The sequence below is a fragment of the Vitis vinifera genome, chromosome 13 (assembly GCF_030704535.1).
Source record: "Vitis vinifera cultivar Pinot Noir 40024 chromosome 13, ASM3070453v1".
Classification (NCBI taxonomy): domain Eukaryota; kingdom Viridiplantae; phylum Streptophyta; class Magnoliopsida; order Vitales; family Vitaceae; genus Vitis; species Vitis vinifera.
Window position 1 is genome coordinate 28,269,479 of NC_081817.1, and position 12,903 is coordinate 28,282,381.

The 12,903-nt window shown below is 34.9% G+C and overlaps 1 protein-coding gene across 1 annotated transcript; it reads right to left on the reverse strand.

Annotated features, from left to right (window-relative positions):
* Positions 1 to 1,095: 1,095 nt before the first annotated feature.
* On the reverse strand, positions 1,096 to 10,913 carry LOC100241422 (ATP synthase subunit O, mitochondrial). The gene is made up of 6 exons (XM_002279430.4): positions 10,667 to 10,913; positions 9,616 to 9,666; positions 4,056 to 4,299; positions 3,449 to 3,561; positions 1,616 to 1,702; positions 1,096 to 1,520 (listed from the first exon to the last, which is right to left on the reverse strand). Exons 1-6 carry the CDS (start codon positions 10,796 to 10,798, stop codon positions 1,392 to 1,394), a joined length of 756 nt encoding a protein of 251 aa, XP_002279466.1. The 5' UTR covers positions 10,799 to 10,913; the 3' UTR covers positions 1,096 to 1,391.
* Positions 10,914 to 12,903: the final 1,990 nt, after the last annotated feature.

The following is a 12,903-nucleotide window of genomic DNA, read 5'->3' on the forward strand; positions in this document are numbered from 1 at the left end:
TATTCAAGCTTGTTGTATCTTGTGTGACACATATTTGACTGACATAACCCTAACTTTAAGTTAAGAAAGTGACACTGGTAATCATGATTATTCCCAACTAGAATTTCAATTTTCAAAGATGTGTCACTTCTCTTTTTTAGGGTATGTGGGGTGAAAATTTGAGTGGGGGTGTGGGGGGAAGTGAGAAAAGGAAAATAAAAATAAAAAAGAGATGGAAAGAAAATATAAAGAAAAATTAAAAATAAATTTAATAAATTAATTTTACATAATATTGCAAAGGCATTTCACTTATCTTAATTTGTTTATATAAAAATTAAATAATTCAAAAATGTTCAAGTGTTCAATTAATTTTAATTATTTTTTTATAATAAAATCAAATATGAGATTTTTCTTTTTTTTTTTTCTCTCTTTTTTCCATGATGTCTGTCCTCCCCATGTCCCATACCTGTAAAGTTTTCTTTATAACCTAAAAGAAAAGATTTCCCCAACTTTCCATGTGGTCCTTCAAGGCTCAATCACTTTGGTTCTAGCTTTTTCAAATTGGTTAAAACTTTCAGGTTTCATGCTTCTTTACATTTACAAATAAATTTAAAATTAATAAATTATTTTTATTAACTACTTCAAAATATTTTCACTTATTAAATAATTTTAAAAGATATAAATTCCTTTCATTTTCATAATATTCTCCAAAAATCAAACATAACCTTTGATACGAGACTTCGATGGTATTTATTTTTTGACTAAATAGAAAAAACCAAATATTTTGATTTAACTTTTTATATTCAACAAAAAGTACAACCAACATAATTAAACTAAACTTATTAATAACTAATTTACTTTAATTACCTTTTAAATGAATAGAAAAAACCAAATATTTTAACTTTTTCTATTCAACCAAAAAACAAACACCACCTTACTCAACAATTTTTTTAAAATAACTTTTCAACTTTCATTAATTTTTATTAAAAATGGCTTTTTGAAAATGTGTTCTAAAAATAGTATACTTTTTAAGAGTAAATTTAAAATGCCTTCATTTTTTAAGGGTATTCTAAAAAACAATTCAAACATGAGAAGTAGATGGAAAAGGGCCAGAAGTAAAGCAAATACGGAATCAATACTTCAACAAATTATGACCTTGAAAGTGAAAAGTATCCACAGAAACTCGAGCAAAAATAGGAGATGTGTATCTGATCAAGGTTTGTCTGAACAATGCGAACAGAAGGTTGATTTTATTTGTGAAGAGATGAATCGCATCATCTGGGCCAACCTAAACCAAACAAGAAACATAGGAACTTGTTTTTCCTTTCTTTAAGAGTCGAGTATCGACGGCACAAGAAAAAACCTGAAAGGAGAGGGGGGAGAGGGGACCCTTGGACGAGGCGAGACAGCTTTTAGGGATTACCGAAGCTGATGGGGTCACGCAGGAACCTCTCCATCTGTTGTGATCTGGTCTTTATGGACATATCAAACACCTTCTGGCTGAACTCCACGACGAGCCCACCAAGAATACTGGGATCGATCTGGCAAATTATACATGTATAGAAGGGAGAATTAGACTTCTTCATTATATGAACAAGCTTTTTACAATGGAGTCATTGGGATAATCACTACATACCTTCTGCTCGAGCTTCACCTTCTTCCCGTGGCCAATTATATCCTGCAGTGTCTCCTTCAGTTCCTTCTCCTCTTCTGTTGGAAGGGGCTGGTACGAGAAAAAAGGGAACGAATTAGAAAGAGCAGAAAACAGCCTACAACTAGATCCGTCAACCAGGGAGCAAAAAAGTGAATAAGTAATGAGAAACAACGCTTGCATCCATTTTCATGGATTATAGCTTCACTACAATTTTGTTTCTCCATTTTTATGGTGGAGAGTAAATCGGACAAAAACCAATGCTGCATGAAAATGGACGGGAATTAAAGTCCAAGAATTAGATTTACAAGCTGGGCACACGAGAAATAGGGGAAAGAACATACTTAATCGAGTCTAGGATTTTTCCTGGGTATCTAACTTAAGTAAAAAGAACAAAGATCATGATTTTATAACCCATGTGAATCTAACAAATTCTTATAAATATAACAAGATTTTTATTTTTCAAACCAGAAATCCGACATGGATACCAGTGTTACATTTCAATAACAGCATTCATCAATCTAGTACTACTATAAGACAATTTAATGGGATAAAGTTGCCTTTCTCAAGATATTATCATCAAAGCTGGCAAAATTCAACCCATACCATTCTAACCATGTCTAGGCATCAAATTTATTAAGGCCAAATTGACATGTATAAGTATAAAATTCCAACATGAGTTAAAGGAATTTATTCTTTTTGTTTGTTGGAACAAACTTGGATCATATTTAACCCATAGACACATCACACACATTCCACACCCAAACCTTTGCTTTGTCATATTCTACATGGTCGAAAGTGTCCATGCCACAATGATTTTAGGCATTGAATCCATCCGGATGATGAGTGCATTGTTTACGTTTTGTACATGCACACAGATCCACCAACCTGATTAGCACCTAGAGTAAGAAAGTAACATACCAAAGCAAAGAGGATAGTAATTGACAAAAACATGAACAAAACTACAAAAAACATAGACAAAACTAGGATCAAGTGAAGAAAACTATAACGTTCAAGCAGGAGATTGGGCACTTTAGAAAGAGAAGCTACAGCATACCACTAACATGTGCATAAATGTCAGAATACCTCTGCATAGCACCAAAATTTTCCAAATAGACAAAACCCATTAAATATATAGTAAGACGAAAAGAGAGTTTATTAATTCTTAATTTTGTATCATACTTTCTGAATTAATACCTGTGGAAACCAATTATGAGTAGATTTCATCTAAACTTCAAACTATGGACACAAGGAAATTAAGGAAACAAAGCATTATCTAAGATTACCAAAAACAGCTTCCTTACGATCATACAGAAACCATCACCCCAGATAACTCAAGCAAACTATATGCTGGTGATATTTCAAGGTTGACCACATTTTACAGCCCTCAAAAGCAAAATAGAGAGAAGAGAGGGAGAGAGAAAAAAAACCATTAAAAGTGACAGAAAGTAACTCACGTGTCCATTTGGATTACACAGGAAGTAACTTCCTGTTTTCTGCTTTTAAAAATCAAAATTTGTAGTAACTTCTACATAAAATACAAGAACTCTAAGAGACTTCTATTGCAAATGTAATGGTTTTTTAAGAAACTGAAGAAAAAAATTATGGTATTAAAAAAATTTTACTACCTCAAATTTTAAAATTTTTGAAAGTAATTATTAAGAAAATAAGGAAAGTTTATACTTTTTATAAAAGACTTTTTACATTTTATATAGAAGTTTATATTTTTAAAAACAAAAAACATGAAGTGCATCCAAACGAAGCCTAACATTATGCTTTCTGCAATTGAAACTTTATAATCCAAGCAGAGAGACTTACAATTACAGTTGTAACAACAGCTCTAACTTCTCCCTTGTGTGCCATGGTCAAATCCAAAAATTTCTTGGCTATACTTTCCAAATTCCTTAGTCTTCCAGTCTCAGCCAAAACAACTAGCACAAATGAAATGAAAGAAATACTTGAAAATCAATAAATAATGATCAGAAACATTATCCATTTAAATGGAAAAAGAAATACATGAGGCACTAGAATAGACACCCAAGAGAATAAATTTTAGCACAAAGCAAAGGCTAAGCATAAACAAATTAACTAGGAAATCATTAACTAAAAAACATACAATCCATGTTTAAACATTATATACCTCTTTAGCAATTAAACACTGAATTATAATAACAATAATAATAACAACAATAGCAACAAAAAAATAATAATAATAATAACAATAATAATTTATAATTGATTAGAGTAACCATAATTTTTGTCAGTATGAGAACCATCCCACGAACTCAAAGAACCTGTATAAAGGTCCATCAATTTAGTTAAGAGAGGCCGCCACAAAGGATTGGCTAAAAAAACTTCACTTTTCCACAGAACAATTTTTTACTTCCACACAACAAATAAAAAGACCATGAGCAGCTTATCATACCCAAGAAGTTCTTTGTGACATCTGAGAATTTAGTTTCAGAACAAATTGCAGTTAAAGCCTTCACTCTTACACCCCTAGACACTGACAAGTTCTTCATGAACTGAGAAAAATTATCACTTCTCTTTGAAGCTTCAAGAAAGTCAAGAATCTCAGACTCAACAGTGTCCAATGCATTAGCTTTTACTGCTGCAATGTACAAGGCAGAGGCATAGTTTCCAGCTCCCCCAAACAAAACCAGAGGTACCTGAAATTTCATTGAGAAGCAAGAGAACAGTATTAAAAAAATCAAAAACCAAGATAAATTGCAAGGTTTGACTATTGATAATTGCAATCTGGTCTCTACATTTTACACTAGACAACCAGCCAAACAGGATGGGAGAGATATAGGTACTCATCCCCTGCGCCAAAAAGCAATATTTGAAACATAAGATATTACAAGGAGAAAAAGGGGGAACCTGCAGGGCATTCATAAATACTCCAAATGAAAAGCATGCAAAGGTGTTTATAACTTCCCTACCAGGACATAAAGCACCCTGCTCTTGCCAACTCCCACACCACCCACAAATTTTGAGTAGCTAGGTAAGGACTGGGGAGGTAAGGCTTCTCCAGGACAAAATGAGTTGCATCCCATGTGAAACTCAACGGTATACCTCTTCAATGAATAGTTCATAACGCTAAATCCCTTTGACTGCCACCATATGAATTCCGCCTCTTGTAATTTATTTCATGAACAAATTCCTCCAATCAAAACAATGACTTTTCTGGATCACCATTCAAGAATGATTTTGAGCAGCTATTTGCAACAAAAATCCTGACCTCAAAACTTCAAAGAGAATTTCAAAACATTTAAAAAAGAATTTGGGCAGACTAGGATGGAAACAAGTAATATATATCTCTTGAAAGTCTCCTTCCTACATTTCCAAGTATAAAGAGATTCCAGACCCATTTGTGCGACCACTTGTACCTTGATTGTTGAACTCATCGCTTAAAGTGATTTGCTGCCTTGATCAGCACACCAAGGGCTACACTTAGATCTTCAAAATTTTCCTTCACAAACTCTAGTTTTCTTACCTCAAATAGTTCCCACCAAACAAAAGGCCTATCCATCGAAATCAAATAGAGAGGTTTTGAGCCGCAAATTTATGAAGAACAGGGCCTCAACAACTAGTCCATGTGATCCACAACTCATAGATAAATTGGTCACCTTGACATTTAAAGATATATTTCTCAGTTTCCAAAACCACTATCACAGCACTTAATCTCTCTGACTACCAACAACACCCTTTAAATTTCCATTTAAAAGGCCATCATAAGCTTGCTGGGCAGAAAATTCTGATCAATCCAGTCTCAGATGGAAATATTCCATCAAGGGCTTGTAATATAAGGAAAATTCCCTGCACCATCCACTCCATCAAATGTAATAAACATTTGATGTATGAGTTTGAATGCCATACCCATCTACCAAGTTCTCAACACCCACTAGTCTTTGTACAATTCAAAACCATAAGTTCAAAATCCTAGTTACTTGTCCAATGTGAAGAGCAAGAAGTTAAAAAAAAATTAAAATTACTAATTCAAAAAAAAGGGAAAGCAGGGAACTCAGTAGCATCCAGGATTCAGCAGATAAACAGGAATCTCTTTTGGAAAAACATGTGTTGTATGGTAAATATTGATCAGAGTCTGTTTCCAGGTCAATGGTTTATTGGCTCATTGATTCCCTTTTAAACTCAGAATGATGATTGTCATTCTTAATGAAAGAAACAAGCATCCAATGAGCAAAAAAAAATTTAACACAATTCTGATTGTTGGAATTAAAAGTTAAATTTTTCAAAGCACTAATTTGGAAAAAGTTGTGTGAATCTAAAAGCATCAATGGATCAGTCTCCAAGCATGCTTCCTTAAAAGGAGTAAGTTTCCAATATCAATTTTCCGATACGTAATAAGCACATAGATTAAAAATTCTTGAGAAAGATGCACCAAAGTACATACAATGTACACAAATAGCGTCAAAAGGCAAGCAAAGGGAAAAGAGCAACAACCAAACCACCCTCCAAAACAAAAACAACACCCTAAAGACCTAGAAAAGCAGAATGCCCCTAGTCAATCTTCTTGTAGGCATACCCAGTCCTCTTTCTATGATCAAATTAAAGCCTAGATAATCTTCCTCTTGACTCTAAGATTAGCCCCTTTAACATTACAAGAGATAAATTTCAGCTTCATATACCAACTGCAACAATTTTCCACTCTCCCTTGAAACTTCCTAATTGTTTACCTTTGGCCCCCTTATAATTCATAAAGCATTCCAACTTCTTTTACTCCTTTTCAAATTCTGAAGGAGTATTCTTCCTCCTCTTCCCACCCTTTGAGCCCCTCACCTCTTTTCTAGCCTTCATTTTGCTAAGGAGAGCCAAAATCTCAGCCTCAAAGCCTACTATCAACATGCCCAACCAGTTGTTAAAAGCAACCAAGTTGCTTGAGGACCAATCTCCGGAGGAGCCTCATCCCTCAATACCAAGCCAAGATCTGCTCCTTTTCCCTAGTCATCTCACTTACCGCAACATCTTTCGGCATCACTCAACCTCTTCAAACTCCACCGAGTTGTCATCAACCAAAACCATCTTTAAAGGGCCACAACCTTCTCCCAAGGGAGCAACTTTAAGACCCACCACATATCCCTCCAAACAGAGACCATCCCTAGAATGAAAAGAAGAAAAAGTTATCTGAGTGCCAAAAGAAGAAATACAAAGCGAAGGAGAACCAGAGTATCTGTCTGCTTCCACCATGAGGGCCTCATCAATGCTTGTGGGGTGAACCATAAGCAATGAGAACTTCAATGCGTCACAAAGCCCTTCAGTCTCCTTCACATAGCTCGACATTCCACTAAATAGGAGGGCATCAAGGTGAGCCTTAAAGCACCTTATGCCTAATTGGGATTGGCCCGCCCACTCCCTTAGCCCACCATAAGACTCACTAAGGCCCGCAAACTGATGACCTGAACCAGAATTTGCTTGCCCAATGGGACTATCCCTGCCCAACTCACACAAAGGACCTCGCTCGGCCCAACCCTCACACATCTTGATCACCTAGCCATGGGCCTCCTTCCCTAGCCTGCAGGCCACTCCTTCAAACCCTCTTATTAGCCCAACCTCTTTTAAATTCCTGGTGCTAGCCTCAAAAGGGTCCAAATTGGCCTCCTTTTAAAAAATGGCACAGCCATATATCCCAACCATCTTCTGGATGCCTAAACCCACCAACAACGCCTACTCCTACTCTAGCTAAAAGGGTTGTCTTAGACCCATCCAAACATGTCCTCTTCTTGCTTTTAAAAGAACAAGATAAGTTGTCAAGCTCATCCCCCATCTGACTGCCAAGGTCAGAAGTGGTTGTGCACACTTTAAGCAAATGACCCACACCCCTTGAGAGATAAATCTTCAACCACCCTAATAAACAACTGCTCATCCTTCCTTACTCTCCCACCAGTGAATGAAAGCCCCTTCACTCCTCTAATCTCCAGCTTGTTGCTACAGGGTTTTGTTTCAACCTCAATCAGCCATGGCAGAATCTCCCACCAAAGTTGAATGGCAAAACACAATGGACCCTCCACCATTTACGAAGAACTTGGGACTGCTCTCCCATTTGAGCAAACAAGAATCGTTGCCCACTATAAATTATGTCAATGCATTGTGTCTTCATCCAAAGTAACAAAGCCCCCACATCTGCTACCTACCATTTTAAGCAGAACCTTTCCCCACAAATGAAGAGGCAACCCCACTAATCTCACCCATACTTCTTGGGCATTGGCATCATGCCTAAAGCACCCAACTTCTAGAGAGCACAAGGCTTTTGGAAACCATCAATCTAGACGCAAATGCTTTCCTCAAAAAGCTTCATCCCCACCTGCATCACCCTTTCAACTTCTGATCCTTCCTTAAACTCAAACAAAAATCAGGAAACCACTTATCAAAGCCAAGTGAAGGTTCCCATTCAGCCACCAGTCATAAAATGCCCAATTTTTCAGTGAGAATAAATCAGGAACTTTATCTAAAGGATCACCCCATGTACCCACAAGGCACCATTGAAGGCGCACCAAATTTTTGTTGATTTCTCCCCTCCCCATTCTCTTCCTGCATTAGGATCGTACCTCATTTATGAGCAGCGGATATCATCTAAACATGCCAACTTAACAAGGTTTCTGTAATGACAACTTAACAAATAACCATGGCCCTCATTTGTTTATCTTTTACACCTCAAATTTCAACTTGATGAAGCAGTATCAGTTGGCATCTTTATATTGTCTGTGCAAATCTCTTACAAGATCTTGCCATAGCTTGTAGAATGTTTAGCAGATACACTAACTTGGTTTGTGCAGTAGTGCTGGGAAGACATGGGTTTTAGTTACCTAAGTTTTTCTTTTTGTCACTTGAAGAGATAGGAGTTGACCTGTTTGATGCTTATTGATGGAAGAAATAACTTCCCAGTATCTACGTAGCAACTAGCAACTCAAATATTAAATAGCTGATGCAGAGCAAATTTTGAAAATTTTAAATAAAAAATAAAGAAAAAAACCTTCTATAAATAAGAAAGACAGAAAAGTAAACAATAAATTGGTGGTGACAAAAAAAAAAAGCAACAAACTAAATCACACGTGCACCCAAAAAGAGAGAGGAAAAAAAACTGTGGAACATCTCATCTATGAATTCAAAGCTTTGTTTGGATATGAGTGATTACTTGGGAAATAGAAAGAAAATTGGAAAGAAGTTCTCATTTTCATATTTGGTTATCATAGCAAAGACAATGGAAAATGAAAAACAAAGAAAATTGTTTGAAAACTTATACATTTTTTTGGGCTCCTCATTCTCTATTTAAAAAACGAATTCAGTGGAGACAGGGTGAAGAAAAGCAATCAAGCTCAAACTTGTATTTTATCCCCTTCCCTTTTTATTTCCTTTCCTTTTTCCTTCCTTTTATATTGCTTTTCCTTTTCTATTCCCTTAACTTTGTTCTCACACTTTCTAAGATCCAAATAGAATCTAAAAGGTGTGAAATCCCTCTCAAATCACTACCACCCATTTGAGTTTATTGGGCCCTTAAACCTATTTTTTAAACAATCGCCCAAATCACTACCACACATTTGAGTTTATTGTGCCCCTCAAACCTATTTTTTAAACAATCACCGATGAAGTGACTTCCCATACATAGATACATACATACATATATATATGAAATACAGACACATTCAAAACACATACATACATACATATATATATATATATATATGAAATACAAACACATTCAAAATGCTTAAGCGATGCACAAAGCGCAATTCAATTGTTGAAAAAAACTACTTAAAATAAAAACATTATTTAGATCCCAACAAAGGCAAGTATAAAGAAGCAGAATGCAGTTCATTCGAACAGCTTTGGCATACAATTCCTGCCAATCATCTTGAAAATGGCAGTTCCATCAATGGTATTTTGATGGTAAATTTCAAATAAAGACAGCACCTAATAATTCTATATCAAAACTGTTAGGTTAAGTTTCTTCCAATGGAAAAAGTTACCTTAACTTTCCCTTCCTTTGCTACTGATGCAGTGGCATAATTCCTTGAGAACTGTATGAATAACATGGATAAAAATTATACAGGGCAAAGAAATGAAGCTAATAAACAAAAATGTAGAGATTACGAGTTTAAAAATAATCAACCACAAAGGTTTTTGAATAATATTGCTGTGTATGCTTTTGTGTGCCCTTTTGCTAGGCGTTTTTTTTAATAGAATTCATATTTGCCTATCGAAAAACAAAATAATCACAAATGGGGAATGATGCTTTTAAGAGAAAAAAAAGTGTCACATGACACGTCAGAACATCACATCCCACTCCACCTATTAGTTGGAATAAACGACCATTACTGCACAGCCTCTGAAAAAATGCACAACATAACACAACATGTTCGATAAGTGAGTGATTTATGTTTGATTCTTTTTTCCCCTGTTAAGACACAAAATTTTGGAAATAGGAATCCACAGGGAAAAATGACACTCTCGGATGATAATTTTTCAAAGTGTGTTTGCAATTGCATTTCCAGAATCATTGGTTTCAATTAAACAAGCAACCAATTCCTCCGTACCCCTCTTCCAATGGAGGTTTCATTTCCTTACCCCCAACATATTGAGATTCAAAATCACTAAGTTTTTCTTAAGCAGCCCAACATATTAAAATCGAAATACAGAAAGGAAAATTCTTCAAAAATACAGATAATGCTCATTTCAACCGAACCAGATCAGCAACATAACAAAAACCTTAAAACACTTTTCTAATTCAATTTATCAACCACAACATATGGCCCAAAAAAAAAAGGAAAAACTACACATAAATCAACTAAAAGCTCAGATAAACAGAAAACCAAACCAGAGAAAACAAAATGAAACCAAAAATTTTGAAAATAAAAAATTCAACCAAAAATGAAAACAACATTTTCTCAGCAACCAAATGCGGATCCCCTTTTCATGACAACAACACCCCAAAACCGAATCTCATTTTCAAAAAATCGGATCACATAACAACAAAATGGGAAAAAAATGAAAACATGATTTTTTATCCCCTGTTGGTACCTCGGAAAAACTGAGAGCAGGACAAAGGAGGGATCGTTGAACGCCCGATCCATGAGCTGAGATCAAATCGGATTTCAGAAACTTCTGGAGAAGAGGAAGGCCGGAAGATCTGATGCGCCCGCACAACGCCATTTTCAAACCCTAGCTCGCTTACGTTTCTGCTCTCTTTGCTTTGTGTGTTTTCAGAAGACAGAAAGGAAACACGCAGAGAATCTTTAGGCCCATTTACGGGCCCATCTACATGTCCTTTCTGCTTTCCCCATGGGCCGACTTACCGGGGTTGTCCAGTTCAGCCCATCTTGAAAAGCCCAAAAGAAATAAAACCGGGTGATATTTGTTTCTTTAACTTTTCTAACAATCCAATATCCAATGTGATTTGCTTTCAAATTTTGTATTTAACTTTTTTTCTTACTTATTACTTATTTTTAAAATTTTTTGATTGAATAGAAAAAATTAAAGAGCTATTTGGCAATTGTTTTCAAGAATAATTTTTCGTTCTCCAAAACAATAAAACCAAGAAAACATGTTTGATAATCAAAAACTGTTTTTCTTTTTCAGAAAATATTTTTTAGTTGTTTTTTATTATTTTCATTTGTTTTCAAAATGATGTTTTGAAAAATAATTATATAAACATGTAAAATGATTAAAAATAAAATATTAGATATAAAAATTATTTTTAAAATATATTTAAAAATATTTTTAAAAGTTCAAAAATATTTTAAGTTTTGAAATGGACTTTTGTTTTATAAAAAATCATATAACCGTTTTTAAAAACTGTTCTCAATAATTGTGTTTTTAAAACTGTTTTAAAAACCAACAACCACTCAAGCACTCTAAAACTTCCTCCATGACTAGAAAACCAAGAAAGAAAATAAAAGGTCAAAGGAGAGAGAGTACTGATACTACACAAACTTTCCGTTACGATGAATTGCGTATGCGCCATGGATTTATTGACTTTATGATTCAATGTGACCTGCCATGTACTTTTCTTTCAAGTGTTTACTTCGATGCTTTTGTGGAAAAATACGCGAATCCTCAATTTAAGAGCATTCCAAAAGAGGTAACTAGAGATGATATAATGGAAAGATTTCAAGACCAGAGAGAACAAGTAAAAGAATTGGTTGAAGGGGTTAGAGGAAAGTTTTCTTAGTTTCGAGACTTGGGTGTCCGAGACTCGAAACGATTATTATTTATGTTTAACAGCATATTTTATACATGATGAATGGAAATTAAATAAGAGAATAATTTATCAGGACGGGAAATTTAGACGATGATGAAATTATTTATTTCATAACCGAGCAATTTAAGAATTGGGGTTTGGCGAAAAAGGTATTTGCAATAACCACAAATAATGTGAATAACAATAATAATTCAATCGTCATATCTTCTAGGAAAATTATTTCACGTGCCATGTTACGCTCATATTTTGAGTTCAATTATGAAAGACGGGTTTGAGTTTTTTGCTCCATCGATCGAAAAAAATTAAGAATATTACTCATAGCATTAAATGGAATGAACAAACCTAGAAATATATAGAAAAGTATGTGAAAAGGGAGGTATAGGGTCTAGTTTTTTACTACATTATGTACCAACGAGGTGGAGCTGTATGTATAAAATGGTAGATGTGGCTCTGCAACAACAAAGGGCTATAGATGTATATTGTTCAGAACCTCCTACACAAGACCTCCAAGATTTTTTAAAAGAGAACAGACTAGATGATGAAGATTGGGAGAATCCAAAGTTTGCAAAAGAACTCCTTAGGGTTTGTGATGGGTCCATGGAATGTTGTTCAAGTGTGTATCGTCCTAGGGTTTGTGAAGTAGTTCATCAGTTAGGTGAAATTTGCCTGTTCTTCCAGGCTTATGCTAATGTTCCTCGGTTTGAGGATGTTATTAGGAAAATGAAGGAAAAGTTTCATGAGTATTGGGATGAATTGCCGGTAATTTTTGGATTAGCTAGTATTTTGAATCCTAGAACCAAAACTACTATGTTGAAGGTTTTGATTGAACTTATTTATGATAACAATATGAAGAATCTAGATAAGATGGAGTCGGAATTAAATAGATTATTTGAAGAGTACAGAGCAAAAACACCTAAGAATGTTGTAGACCCAAGTTCCTCAAAAGCTACAACTAAGATAGCAAAGTATCGAAAAATGAAACAGCCAGAATATGTCAAGTCTTGGGGTTCATCGGAACTTCAAGACTATCTTAATGAGCCTCTGATTCAAAGGTACT

Coding starts and splice junctions, on each gene's coding strand:
- LOC100241422 (XM_002279430.4), bottom strand. CDS start 10,798: ATGGCGTTGTGCGGGCGCATCAGATCTTCCGGCCTTCCTCTTCTCCAG. Junction 3,562..4,055: donor TGTCACAAAGAACTTCTTGG/GTATGATAAGCT, acceptor CATTTGTGCTAG/TTGTTTTGGCTGAGACTGGA. Junction 1,703..3,448: donor CTGTTGTTACAACTGTAATT/GTAAGTCTCTCT, acceptor TTCTCGTACCAG/CCCCTTCCAACAGAAGAGGA.